The sequence below is a fragment of the Aphidius gifuensis genome, linkage group LG1, assembly GCF_014905175.1.
Source record: "Aphidius gifuensis isolate YNYX2018 linkage group LG1, ASM1490517v1, whole genome shotgun sequence".
NCBI lineage: Eukaryota > Metazoa > Arthropoda > Insecta > Hymenoptera > Braconidae > Aphidius > Aphidius gifuensis.
This window is the reverse complement of record NC_057788.1, coordinates 4,802,092-4,817,838: the sequence shown is the minus strand read 5'-3', so window position 1 is coordinate 4,817,838 and position 15,747 is coordinate 4,802,092. Positions and strand designations below refer to the sequence as shown.

Here is a 15,747-nt window from a genome sequence, read left to right as displayed (position 1 = left end):
TAAATAAAATATAACATCAAAATAAAATGACAATTTTTATTATTAAAAATAAAATAAACTATTTATAAAAAAATAAAATTTATATCATACAATTGTAAAAGGACTATAGTTTATTTAATTTCCGGTAAAGATAACTGTATTTTTTCGACGATGTCCTTGAGTGCAGTCTCAACACTTGGACCTAATTGTTTCAGGCACCACTTTGCAGTAGTTGGACAAATGATTATGACACCAAGAATACTTATCGCCAACGGAGCAAGAAATGTCCAGAGAAGCTTTAAAAAAAAATTCACATTAAAATTAATATCTCTCATTTAATTTGTATTTAAAAAATAACAATGATAATTAACATTTCAACGTTTTTATTTTATTTATTTTTGTTTTTTTTTTTTGCTGATGTAGGATTTGCTAATTGCACTTGTTTGTAATATTTTTTCATCAAAAGAAGGATTTAGTTTTTCATTTAAATAATACTTTTTAATTTTTATATTTTGTTAAGTATTTACTTACATTTAAAAACCAGCATACAACCATCCAACCGAGTAAAACAGTACCAGCTGTTGTCAGGTAAGGAATATATTCCGGTTGAAATAGACACTGAAGACAGGGTAATTTATCACCAATATCAGCCAAAATAATTTCCATCTGTTATGTATTATTTATAATTAATTATAAAATAAATTGTTAATTATTTTATTTCTTTATAAAAAAGGAAAAATAATATTATCATTTATTTAAATTTTACAAATCAATGAAACAAATATTCACATCATTAATTGTAAATGTTGAATAAACATTTAAAAAATAATAAAATCAAGTAAAGTGGTAGGTGGAAAATTACACTTTTCCATTTACTGTTTGTGAAAAAAATAAAAATAAATAAATTATATATATACATTCAACTGGCTACAGGCAAATTGCGACTTTTTTTTTTATGTCAAACGAGAAAAAACGATGTGGAATGAAACAAACTTTTTTTTTCCTTTTTTTTTTTATAAAAAAATAAATTTGAATCAATTTGGTGTGTACTTACTGTTTGTGTGTTGATGAAATTTAAATATCAAGTTCAAAGAAAATGGCACAACTAGAATTTAATTTTAGCGAAATATTTGTTGTTGGATAACCAAACTAAAAATTTATTTATGACAATTTATTATGTAAACCTATTTTCACACTGATGATTAAAAAAAAAAAAAAAAAGACAAATGGTTAATTGACAATAGCGCCATTTAATTTTAAATTATTTTTCATTTAAAAAAAAAGGGTATATTAGTATATAATTAATTTGATAAATAATTAAATTATTATAAATAAATTTTTGATAAATTATCAAATGTAATTTTATTTATTTACTTTTTTTTACTATTTAAAACTGGAATTTAATTTAAATTTCGGTACCACAAGTTTTTCACAAATCACATGGAACCTGACAACTGACTAAAATTTAAAACTTTGTTACAAAGTCATTTACAAACTGCAAAACTAAAATAGACCAAAATAAATCGACGAATGATAGGTTTGTCATGGCTTACAACGGATGAAATATTTTGAGCTTTTGTCACTGGAAAATTCTGGTAACTCTGACAATAAAATCCACTGGAACAATTACAAAATTTTTTTTTTTCCACTAAATGTATTTTTTTTTTTTTTTATCATGTCACAGGATGTCTTTTATGACAAAAAAGTTTTATCGTCAACATGTTTAGTTGTGCTTTTTTTTTGGCCATAAAAAATATATATAAGTATATGTAAAAAAAATTTACATATCGTCTGGAAAAAATACAAACATGTGTTTCAAAATAAAAACAATTATCTCGTTTGTTGAATTTATATTTATTTAATTTATAAAAAATACATATCAAATTAATAAAATTAAATATTGACTTTTTTATTCGTCAATTGATGATGAAAAAAAAAATTATATAAATAAAATTTTGTCAAAAGAAATATAATACGCACAGTTAAAGGAAAAAAGAATCTCAAATTTCACTAAATTTTTGGTTTTCAATTTAGATCATTCAAAGATATAAAAAAATAAAAACTTATTCAATTTAAATTTATATCATGTATTAATTTGTTTATTAATTTTTTTTTGTAATAATTATAATTATTTCTTGAATTTTAATGTGATGTTGATTGTTCAATAAATTCAATTAAATTTTCTCCTTCAATAATGGTCCTGGCATATGTTACTTTCGGTGGAATTGTGCCAATTTTAATTTGTTGTTGTTGTGGTTGATGATAATTATGCGTGTCATATGATATGCTTGGAATAATTTCTATGGTTTCACAGGAATCACATTGACTCAGCGAATATATTGTATTCAATACATTACAAGTCATCTCGCTGGTTCTCACGATGAAAAACTAAATTCAACATAAATTGATTATTAAATGACCACAAGGTTTTTCAAGTACACATGTTAATCTCAAATCTTTCATTAATACATTTATAAATATTCAATAATTTAATTGAAATTATTTTATACAAAATATTCCTGAATATTATATCAAAGATGAGTTTTAAACTTTATTATGTATTAATATGCAAAATTTATATTGGATTTTAAATTGTTTATCAAATAGTTTTATTAAAATCATAGAAAAAAATATTTTTTTTAAATAAATAAATATATAAATATTAAGTGACAATAAATATAATTTTATTTTATATTATTTGAAAAAAAAAATCAAATTTTTAAAAATTTTAGAAATAATAATTTTTTTTTTTTTGGAAAACTCATTTTATGTTTACTTTGTTACTTTACAAGCTTGATGTCAATTGCTTTTGATGACTTTTTTTTTTGTTATTATTATTTTTTATTTTTTTTGGAAAAGCCAATTTACGCTTCATGTACGACGAGTAGGTAAATATGTAATTACCTGTCTCGCTGTGACATTTGTTTTTTTATTTTTTCAAGCTTTTTGAAATCTACATAGGTGAATTTCCGTCTAAAGCATTTTTTGATTTAAATTTTTTCATGATCGTTATAAAGAGTATGACAAAATTAGTTTTTACAATTTTTTTTAAATTTATTTTTTTTTTCTATGATTTTGTAATTTAAAAAAAACTAGATTTTTGTTGTTAATTAAAGTATTTTTTACTCACAGATATTAGTTTTCCAAATTGACGTGAAATTGAGATACAAAGTGGATAGAGAATGATAAATGTTAATTCAAATAGACGAAATAGTGCAGCCAATATTGTTAAGAAACCAGTAAATGTTATTAATAATGATAATTTTATAATACTGATAATAAGCTGGAAAATAATTTCATGAAATTATTAATAATTCTTAGCTTGAAAAATATATTTTTATTTATTTACTCTGCTATGGTTAAAAATCTTGAGGAAATTAATACCGAGAAAAATTTATTTACTCAATTCAGTATAAATATTACGTGAAATTTATAGAATTATAATTTTAAATATTTCTGAAAACTAGAGTATTAAAACGTGATGTCATATTTGGCAAAAATAAAAACGTAAATTATACTTTTTTAATTATGTAAAATATTACTGAAGCAATTTATATTTAAAATAATTAAAATCCTCAATAAATACCAAGAAATATTATCAATTTTATTTCCATGAAAAAACATTAAAATAAATTTACATTATTTTTAATAAATTATTAATTAAAAAATATAAATAAATAAAATACTTACATGAATAATGATTGCCATATTTTTTTATAAAAAAACTTTACAATTTTATAAAATCAATATTATTATTTTTATATTCCATGACTGTATTTATTTTTTGAGCAATAAAAGCACTCTTTTTTTCTACAAGATGAAAAACTGCATGTGACACGAAATAGACAGCACTATCATAAGACATCAAACCAATTTATTGTTAAAAGTATAAAAGACTTTTTTAAAAAATCAAAGAAGAATATAAAATCAATGATAAATATAAAAGTATAAAAATAAAAAGTAAATGTCTTTGAGAGAAAAAATAAAAAAAACAAATATAGGAAAATATAATACAGTCGATTGTCCTTTTTTTTTTTATTTTATTTATTTTTTTTTTTATTGAGAAGAATAAATTGTCGGATTCGACGATATGACATCATGTATTTTTATGAATAAATAAAAATAAAATAGAAAAAGGTATATAGTTAAAAAAAAAAAAAAAATGTAAAAGCTAAAGGTGGTTAAACATTTGTACGTGATTCTGTGATTTAGATACTAGTCACGTTTTCATGACAACCAGCAGGAGTATAGTTTGTGGTAAGTGAGAAAACCAACTAGCAAAAAGTTCAAAAGCAAGTTCCTGTAATTTACCAAAAGGGTGGTAACGAAAAAGAACAAGAACAAGTGTTTTTGAGGTATAATAAATTTTCATTTTTATAAAGGGTTTAAAATAAAATGTTATACAGTGTGATTGGGTAGCTCGAGGTACCCAATTTTCATAGAAAATTATTTTAAATTAATTAATTTTATCTTGAAATGAATTTTATAAAGTCTGTAAATTAATTTTAAGTCATTTATGTATACTATTAATTGTCACAGTATTTTAAAATCAATATAAAAAAAATATAAATAAGATAAATTATAAAAAATGAAATGATGATATATACGTGACAGAAAAAGGCCAACTTAGAGGAAAAAAAATGGAATAATACCATGGTAAGTATATAAAAAAAAATAAAATAAATGTATGAAAAAAAGTCACGTGTTTACGATGTATATGAAAAGTATTTAAATGGATGAAAGATAATGTCACTTTGTTGTTTTTATTTTACAAGTTTTTCTTGTTATAGTTTACATTTTAAATTTCTACGTAAAATAGTTGTCAATAGTTGTCAAATAAATAATCAAATTTAAGTGAAAAAAAATTAATTGAATAATGTTAAAGCCCTATCGGTAAATATAAATGATCAATTGTTGATTATTTGTAAATAAAAAAACAAATTGATAAATGTTTTATGCAGTTTTATTGACTTATGATAAATAAAAATTTTCATCAAAAGTTTATTAATAAATAATATATAATGTAGGCCTAAAAACATGACATTTCATTCAGTTAAACTATTGTCTTAATATACACTTAAAACATAAAGAATTTTTTTAATTATAATTTTTGATATGTCGAACGATATAACACACGATAATATATAATCTCATTTTCATTTTAACAGCGATTAAAATCTCAAATAAATATTTTTATATTTTTGTGCAGTCTACAATCTGTGCAATGATTATTCCAACAATACTGTCTGCAATATTTCATCTTTCATACAATATTCATTTATCAATTCGTATTATGAGCTATAAATAAATTCCTCTCAATTCAAGATTTAATGAAATTTAAATAATAAATAACTCATGTCGAAAAAAATTGAACTGACAAATAAAAATCAAATTATGAAAACCAACAAAAAAACATATTAAATAACATAAAATATTTACAAACAAATATTGAGACTCCAGCTTTTTTTTCTACATAGAAAATGACAATTACAGCTCAATGATTTTGGAAATATAATATTTTTTTTTCCTTTATTTTCACAATCAACTATTATTTTCATACGTATAACATTTTTATATATGTAAATTTGTGGTTATTTTTTTGTTTATTTAATTATTGGAATGTTATTATTGTCACTAGAATATTTGATGAATAATTATTAACTACATCGTGCTTGTTTAAAACTTTTGTAAACACAAATTTTCTAAATAATAGTAATAAAAAAATGATATGTCAACAATACAAGCTCAAAATTTGAGTATCTAAAACATTAAAATTGTTACAATTATTATTTGACTATATGGCTAATTTATTGATTAACAATTAACAACAAATAATCAATAATTATTACTCACTAACATTTTTTTTTTACAATAAATATATATTCTTATTTTTGCTCATAATTTAAAACAAGCATCAACTGAATTCTCAATATAAAATCTCTCATTAATAGTCATTATAACAACAAAAAATAATAGTAATAATAATAAAAAATAAAATTATAATAATATAAATTTAAAATATATAAAAAAAAAATTAATTTAACAATGTGAGATAAAACAATTTGATTTTCTATTTTATTTTTACATCAAAAAATTCAATTGTATTTTTATATTTTCATTTTAAAATTTTTTAATTATTACTAACATTACGTATTTAAAAATGGATTTTTATTAATTTTTAAACAAATGCAATAATAAATAAAAATTAAATGATAATTAAATAGCAATTTTTCTCTATTTTTTCTCCAGTGATATTTTAATATATAAATTTCTTTGAATCGATAAATATATTTGAACTTGTTAATATATGAAGAAAAGAATAACATAATTAGAAAGATATTTTATCAGCTCATAAATACGGCACACATGGTATTAAACTTCAATCTAATCATGAATACTTTTTGGCAGACATATTGAGAAGAACATTATATAAATTTATCATAATCACATCTAAATTTTAACACTGTACATTCTAAATCTCAATATTTTGCCGATATGTGTTGTATTATTTTTGAAATTTATAATGTAAATTTTGACAATTATTATAAATTTATTTATCGTTCATTTTTAAATTATTTAAACTTCTACTTGATATGTATTAGAGTCAAAAATAAAATAATTTTAGTTTAAAATTTAGCATTTTGTCGTCGTAAATCATTTGGTATTATTGATGTTAGAAAAGCACCAACAGCAAGTATACAACAAAGTATAACATTTGCCCAAAAATCATTAGACCATTCAAATATACGTCCCCAAAGCATTGTTATTGAAATACCAAATACTTGAGTAACTGCATTTAATAAACCAGCAGATGTTCCCTCAGGTTCTGGGTATGTTAATTCAGCAGCAAATTCAAAACCAACTGGTAAATAACCAGTCATGAAAAATCTAAAAATAACAAAGATATTATGTTAGATTTTAAAGAAAACATCGTAATTAATTTTACAAAAACTTACCCAAGTATACCAGCAGTGATGTAATAGACAAGAATTGTTGGTGTGCTTGTTGTACTTGTGAATATTATCATTCCAAGCAATGAACACATGTAAACACCAAGTGTTGTTTCTCTATTTTCATAAAAAGAAAGATAAATAAATTTTTGATAATATGCTTTTATTAATAGAAAAAGCAATTAATTCATTGACTTACTTGAATCGTCGTGTTTTATCAAGAACAATTCCACAAAGAACTGATCCCATCATACCAGCACAAACAATTGTCAAGCCAATACGACCAGCATCTTCACCGCTATGCTAAAAATTTATTTAAAAAAAAAATAACATAAACAATTGATGATCAAATAAGAATAATAATAATAGACATTTTTTTACCTCAAAATGAGCTGAAACAATTCTACCAAGATGTGTACTAATGGCATAAAAAATACCAACATTAATACCATAACTCAAAAGTAACAATTGATATCCAGAATTTGTTGAAAGTCTCTTGATCGATTGGAAAAAATCTTCAGCATGTTCAGCTTCTCGTTGTACAGCTTGTGCTGGACTTGGTGGTAGTGGTGGTTCATTTTTAAAGACTAAAATTATTGGAAAAAATATGTTAATTAATATTTATTAATTATTTAAATTAACTAGATTTATATTGATTATTTACTTACATAAAATTATTAGAGCCAGTATAATTGATGTAGCACCAGCAACAATGTAAAACATGCGTTTAAAGCCTTGTCTAACTTCTTCAGGATCATCACTGTCTGGTACCAACATTGGTGGAAATAAAAATCCAATAGCTACGCCAAGCTATAAAATAAATAAATAAATATCAATAATAGTAAAAAAAAAGCTAATTCAACACTCAATGTAATTGTTAATAATTACATTTATTAAAATTTAATTTTCATTAACATTTTTAATTAAATTATTAACACGTATAGATAAAAGCTAGACCAAGAAAAATTAAAATTTACATTATAGTTTAATTATTATCAAGCCATTGAATATAATTTTCTTGATGAATAAATTAAATTTGAAGCTAATCAAAGCTCTTTTTGTCACCTCAATGAGTTGGACAATTAATTTAAAAAATTACTGAACGTCAATTCCCTTCTTGATCAAGTTATTACAAGCTGACCCTGTACAATTTTAAATTGTAATAAAAATAATATAATTAATTAATAAAATATCCTTGAACCAATGAATGTATTTTCCATTATCAATAAATTTTATAGTCGAGTAGACAACTTATTTAAACATTATACTATTTTAATAAATTGAATCATTTTATCATTTTAATTTGTAATATCTAACTAACAAGTAGATAAATGATAGTCAAAATATAAATGATAGGGTTCGACCCTTTTATCATTTCAATAAATTAAAATTAAATGTGGCTTTTTGATAGGTCACTATTTCCCATATTATTTCATAACCCTTTTCCGGTATAACAAGAGATTCAACAATTAGTTTACCTCATTTATTTACTTGTATATATTTTATTGAAATTGTATAAATAATTTTATTAATATTTAACTATGTATTGACATAATGATCATTGTGTATTTTGTTTATTGTTTTTTATATATTGTGTCATTAAAATTGTCATAATAAATTCTGCTTTGATTTAAATTTAATATGTTGATTTCCATAACATAATTTGAAACCTCTAAAAAGTTAGCACTGCACCACAATGGGCACTAACTAATGTAGTTTGAACTAAAATTTTATGCTTTTTTTGTGCTATTTTTGTGTGTAACTCGCGATTTTTGTGCTTTTATATATTTTTTTTTATGCAATGTTTTGCCACCTCAATATTAAGTTGACACAACTTCTTTAATAATTAACTTATTCTAATGAACTCTTGATCAAAATTATGTGCTTTTTATGTGTTTTTATTCTACGTTTAAATTAATTTTTTATTTCAATTACTTTTTATTTAAATAATTTTTTTCTAACAATGTTGTGCTAGCTTAATATTAAGTTAACACAACTTCTTTAATAATCAACTTATTCCAGTGAACTCTTGATCAAAATTATGTGCTTTTTATGTGTTTTCATTCTACGTTTGAATCAATTTTTTGTTTCAATATTTTTTGTTTGGATAATTTTTTTTTTTTTTTTCTTCTAACAATGTTGTGCTAGCTTAATATTGAGTCAACACATCTTCTTTAATAATCAACTTATTGCAATGAACTCTCGATCAAAATTATGTGCTTTTTATGTGTTTTTATTCTACGTGTTAATTAATTTTTTATTTTAATTACTTTTTATTTAAATAATTTTTTTTTTTTTCTAATAATAAAAAAAAAAAAATTATTCAAATAATTAAAAAAAAAAAAGTAAAAAATTAATTCAAACGTAGAATGAAAACACATAAAAAGCACATAATTTTGGTCAAAATTTTATTTAAATAAGTTAATTATTAAAGAAGTTGTGTTAATTTAATATTAAGCTAGCACAACATTGTTAAAAAAAAATTATTTAAATAAAAAGTAATTGAAATAAAAAATTAATTTAAACGTAAATAAAAACACATAAAAAGCACATAATTTTGATCAAGAGTTCATTAGAATCAGTTAATTATTAAAGAAGTTGTGTCAACTTAATATTGAGGTGGCAAAACATTGCATAAAAAAAAATATATAAAAGTACAAAAATCGCGAGTTACACACAAAAATAGCACAAAAAAAAGCATAAAATTTTAGTTCTAACTACATTAGTTAGTGCTCTTTGTGGTGCAGTGCTAACTTTCTAGAATTCAATTTGAATATGTATTTTGATAAAGTACAAAAAGGGAATATTTATAAAATATTTAATTACTTGATTTCCAAATACTCCAATGCTGCAAGCACTGCTAACTTGATCTGGTCCAAACCATACTGCAGCCAATCTCGAGGGTACTGATAATATAAATGTTTGACTAACAGCAACCACAGTATGACCCAAGAAACCAAGCCAAAATTTATCAGGTGCATCAGAAAATACTTTGATCCATGATCCCAAGGCATTTCCAATTGCACCAACTAGTGCTGCATTTCTAAGGCCCTAAATTATATAAAAATTTTTTATCAAATTTATGTATTATTTAAAAATTGATAGAGCTTTAATTTTAAATATTTATTTTTATGTAATTTATTATGATTTATTCAACTCACGTATTTGTCAAGAAAATAACTTGCTGGAAAAATAAATGGAATGTAGGTTATCATGTATATCATGCTGGTCATGTCCACTGTCAAATCAGAAACACCATAATGTTTTTTGACTACATCTGGGATGATACTGTATTGTATCCATTGTGCTGCGTTACTTGCACTGTAGAAGACAAATATTGCAAGTACAGCCCATCGCATTGGATATATTTTTGTCTCCACTGCCTGTTGATAAATAATATTTAAATAAATTAATTCAAATTTTTCTATAAATATTGGATTTTATAAATTTCATTTTTATATTTTTAAATTTATTTTGACAAATATAAATTACTGTGATTGTTCCTCCAGATTAAATTATTCATAATTTTTAATTTTTTTTTTTTTTTTATATATTTATAATTAATCAAATATTTTATAGTAAATAGATTGGCCAAAAAATATAATAATGAAAAAAAAAAAAATCTTCATATGTAGTACCTAAAAAATAAATAGATAAACATATTTAAAATTTTTTAGAAATTAATGTATTCGTTTTTTTGCTGTAAACAAGATTGTCGTGGTATTTTTTATCCTTTGGATTTTTTTATATATATTTTTATTCCGGTTCTATTAATTATACGAATAGTATTTTTTATCTTTAAATTTTTTATCATTAAAATATCCTAGCGTTTTTGTAAAAATATAACTTTGTCAAAGTGGACAGATATTGTTTCATATTTTAATATGACAAAAAGATACATTTCATCTTAAAAATTGCGAAAACAATTTATTTTTCAAGACAGTTATAAATCCACAATATTAATAACATTGGAATTTTATTTATTTCATCATTAAAAATTATCTGGTTTAAACAAAATACCATTACACAAATAACAAGGTAATTGGTTTTTTATATTTTTATTTTATTAACATTTATCAGTAGTTAAAAATTATAAATTAATTTTATTTTTGATACCTGATGAGTTGGTTGAGTCTCACATTCGACCGCTTTAACGTAGATTGATCCTTTTTTCTCCATTTTAAAATATCAAGGTGTAGGAATTAATTTAAAAAAAAAATATCAATGTTAAAATCAGCTGAATGTTGAGTGTCTTAATTGTTTTTTGTCTTCAATATCAAACCAAAATTCTTGAACATTATCAGTGAACTGTAAAATCAGATAAATCAAAGATTAATTGAGTTAATAAATACAAAAAAAATATGACAATATAATTAATTGATTTTAAAAATAAAATTTATTACTTATTTGAAATTTATGATATTATTCAAAAAGTTGCATTTTAATGCAACAATAAATTATAGATTTAGTTACAAGAAAAAAATTAATTAAGGGTCTAAAGTATAAAATAAAAAATATCGTTCGATAATTCTTGAAAGCTTCTACCCACAACTACAACTTGTCACAAGGTTTCTTCTCTCAAAGTCTCAACTAACAGTGAATATATCTTATAAATTTTATTCACTAATTCAAGGTTGAATATTTAAAAAATATCAAATAAAAATTCTTGTCTTTTTTCTTCATACAAACCACCTATTTATCTATTTTATAAGCTAAAAATTTTTTCTTCTTTTTTATCTCAAAAACATTTAAATAAAATGTTGAATATTTAAGCAAAAAAAAAAAAGTGGTTTTAGTAAACACAATTTGAATAAAAATGAATTTAAATTTGTTAATTTTTGCTGTGCTGGAAGAAATTTCGATGGCACTTTAATTGAGATTATTTATTGACGAATGACTGATTTTAAAAATTTTTTCATCGATTTGTTTATTAAGATTTAATCAGTAAACAGATATTTCAAGCTGATAAAATATATATATTTTTATTTTTACATATTAGAACTTGACCTTAGAATTTTTTATTTAAAAAATTATCAAAATCAACTAACTTTTTTTTTGTTAATTTCATATAACCCTTAAAATAATTTTTCAGTTATTTATTTTGTAATTTAAAAATAATAAATGTTGCTCAAATGAATATACGTTGTGTATGTGTAAACTCAATGAACTCAACAATAGTATAAAAGACTTTTATTATCGACCTAATATTTTTGTATTTTCACAGCATAAATAGAATTGATAGACACTACAAGTAGCATTGACGTAGATACACTATAAAACCCGGAAGTTTTAATGGCAAATTATATTACTGATTCATCAATACTGCATTTATTTTAAATTAAAAATTTTTTTATATTTTTAAACAAATTAAAAATAATTGAAAAATATTTATTTATAAACTTACCTTGTTTTGTGATAAAATTATCATTCCTCACTGAGCAAAGTAACACACTTTTTTTTTTAAATTATTAAAAATACTTAATTTTAATATTTAAAAAATAAAAATTAAATTATCTATAATTAGTAGGTTAACAATTACTTAGTAAATTTATTAAATAATTTTTTTAAATTATCATTTCAACACTTTTTTACACATTCAAATAATAAATTCACAAGACAAAATATATTTTTATCTAGACATCAGTAAATATGACATTATTGTGTTAATAATTTTAATCTTGATTATTGAAATGTTTACTTGAACAACACAGACAATTATTAATCAAAATAATTATTATTTTTTTTCCTGGTTTATATTAACTCAGTGAGAGAAAAAAAAAATAAATTAATAAATCACTAACAGGAAATTTTTAATTTTAATTTAATTTTAATTTCATGTTATATTGTTTATTCATTTTTAATTTTGATATATAATATTTTCAACTAATTAATTTAGATATTTTTTACATTTACACCGTTATTACTTTTAGATAATAATCACATAAAATTAATACTCATTAAAACACTAAATTATTTTAAAATAAACTCGATGATATTCATCCAGTCTTAAGGTTGTTTTTATTCTGATATTTAATTCCACGTTGTGACTGTTTTAAAATATAAAAATCAAGACTTCAAAGTAGGGGGATGCTCATGCGCATATAAATATAAATTATTATTTTTTTTTTATTATTACCACGTGGGAGAAGCAAGATTTATTTGGGAAATATTTTTTTATCAACGTGTAAGTTTACCGCATTTTAGCATTATTGATCAGATGGATATTATTTGAATCATTCAAGACAGATAATATTAACAAAACAACACAAGAATACTAATTTTATATTTCAAATTAAATATATTTTACTTGACAAGTAATTTTTAATATTTATTTTTGTCAGTTTTATCTCTTATCAGTTCATAATCTCATTAGTAACATAAAAAAATTATTAATCTCATCACTGAGTTGGCAAAAAATTCACAAATTTAATATCCAATGATGTAGAAATATATTATTTTTATTAATTTTTGTATTAAATAAATTGTCGAAAATAATAAAAATAAATTTAAATTACTACTTAATAGAATATTATTTTACAATTGAATATAATGAAATAGGATTTATCAAACAATTTATTATGACACGAAGCTTTTTTATGAGATAACGAGCTACAGAAATCAAAGTAAGTATTTATAAATTAAATAAACACAAAGTTTGAAAATAAAAAATTTATCTTTTATAATATTTTTAGGGTCATGAAGTGAATAAAATTTAAATATATATCATTTGATGATTAATATTAAATTTACTAAAATTATGTTATTAATATTTTTTTCAATGTTTTATACACCAAGCACAAATAGAGTTGGAACTTTGGAAGACAACTGACTAGTCGGCTAGTCCAGCAAATATCAAAGAATAAAAATCAGCTGGGTGGCTTTTTTTTTATTTTATTTTCCCTGATAAAACACGTAGTTGCAGTATCTGCTTCTGCGCCATGCAATCATGAACAAGCGCAGTGTATAAAAAAATCAAATGATATAAAATATCCTCCAAGTAATTTTAAATTTTAAATTTTAAATTATGCACAGTGTCATGTATCATGCGTACGATTGAAGGGCATTTTAAAATAATGCCTTTGACCTTACACACATCCGCAGTTTTTTTATTTTTCAACAACTCCATATGTATTACTTAACATGACCCAAAAATTTTAACACTCAAGATATAAGTTACTAAATATTTTGTTTCTGTGCTTTCTATTTGTTTTTTTCTTTCTCGTTAAATTGTGGATTCATTTATTTTATTTTTATTTCTACTTTTATAATGGTAGAAAAGCAGGAAGTGCTTCTGATAATTCACCAAAATTAGGACACAACTTTGAGATAAGTATAAGAGAAGAAAAAAATCTCTTTGCCTTGATTTGTGGGTCAGAAATCCAAGGTTCAAATTTCAGAAATATGAGAAAAAAAAACAACAACGAATTACGTCATTGTATGTTTTAAATAAAATAGAGAAAATAATAAAATTGATAACAAAGTGATACACAATAATGAAACAAATTAAAAATAATAATTTTCCAGTCGTAAAAAAAATTTAAAGCTATAGATTACAATGCCAATAAAAAAGATATAAATGATTTACTGGGTAGACTAAAAAAAAAAATAATAAAATACAAAAAGTTAGAAAAAAGTTGATAACATTTTTAATTAATAAAATTTAAAAAAAAAGAAAGACCAAAAAAAATTATAAATACATTTTTAACATTAAAAATAAATTAAAAAGTTAATTAAAAAAAAATCAACATTGATTAATGATATATTAAAAATTTATTGTTTGCCAAATGGATCTACAAATATCTGTGACCTAAAAAAGCTTAATCAATAAAATAGTGAGAAAATTTACGTCTTATTATAATTTATTTAAATTAATAATTATAAAATTTTGGATAAATTATATATAAAATATAATTTTCAAAAAAAATTTAGTCACATGAATTTTATAATGACCTTGTTATTGTAAATTCAATTTTCACAGGTCAAAACACTTGATGAGTATTTAGTATACCATTATTATTATTATCACCGGTCGATTGTATAATTATTTGAATAAATAGTAAATGAAAAATTTGACAAGAGGTGATAATTTTATAAACGTAAATAACAAAGTTAAACAAGTAAATAAAAAATGTAAATTTTAAATAGAATTAATTTTTAAGGATTATTGTTGGTTTATAAAATAATTACTTACTGATAAATTGTTTTTTTCCCTCATAATAACAGACAGTATGAAAAAAAAGAAACACTTGATGTTATTTTTTTATTTTTCTATCTAACGATATGAATTAATTGAGCAATTCAATCGTTTCTTTGGGAACTAGATAACACTTCTATGTAATTTTTTTTTGTTTTTGCAAAAATAGAATATAGCAGCTACATTATGCCTTATCAGCCACGACTAACTCTTTTTCTTTATCTAACAAAATTATGACTCGCATATTTATATCGATAAAAAAGATCGCTTTAGAATTTAAATAATATTTTTTTTCAATATGAAAAATTTATTCCAAAAGGTATTTTATATTTAAAATTTAAATTGCTTTTTAAATTTATCAATAGTTTATTTCTCTATGAAGTTAATATCTATGATATAAAATTTAATAACTTGTTTTATTTAATAACAAAAAGTTCAATGAAAAATTTAATAAATAGTTTAATTATTAGTCGGTGAATATTCAATTTAAATAACTGCTCAACTTTAGTGATTTATTAAAACTGCATTTGAGCTTGATAAAGATGAAAAAAAAAATTTCAAAACAATTGATAAATATATATTTTTTTTTTTTTTTGTAAATAATAGAACTATTAATTAAATTTT

General features: G+C 21.7%; 1 protein-coding gene across 2 annotated transcripts in view; it reads right to left on the bottom strand.

The window, feature by feature from the left end:
* Nucleotides 1-4,920: 4,920 nt before the first annotated feature.
* The window catches only part of LOC122861127 (uncharacterized MFS-type transporter C09D4.1-like), a 40,519-nt gene continuing 29,692 nt past the window's right edge, over nt 4,921-15,747 (bottom strand). The window contains exons 1-9 of one of the 2 annotated variants that reach the window (XM_044165321.1): nt 12,334-14,242; nt 11,046-11,237; nt 10,091-10,312; nt 9,756-9,980; nt 7,598-7,739; nt 7,311-7,516; nt 7,129-7,232; nt 6,936-7,046; nt 4,921-6,867 (exon numbers count right to left, since the gene is read on the bottom strand). In XM_044165321.1, coding sequence (XP_044021256.1) covers nt 6,606-6,867; nt 6,936-7,046; nt 7,129-7,232; nt 7,311-7,516; nt 7,598-7,739; nt 9,756-9,980; nt 10,091-10,312; nt 11,046-11,108 — 1,335 coding nt within the window. In that variant the 5' untranslated portion in view covers nt 11,109-11,237; nt 12,334-14,242 and the 3' untranslated portion in view covers nt 4,921-6,605. Of the gene's footprint in view, nt 6,868-6,935; nt 7,047-7,128; nt 7,233-7,310; nt 7,517-7,597; nt 7,740-9,755; nt 9,981-10,090; nt 10,313-11,045; nt 11,238-12,333; nt 14,243-15,747 lie in introns of those variants that run through there. The other variant, XM_044165320.1, reaches the window with a different exon arrangement.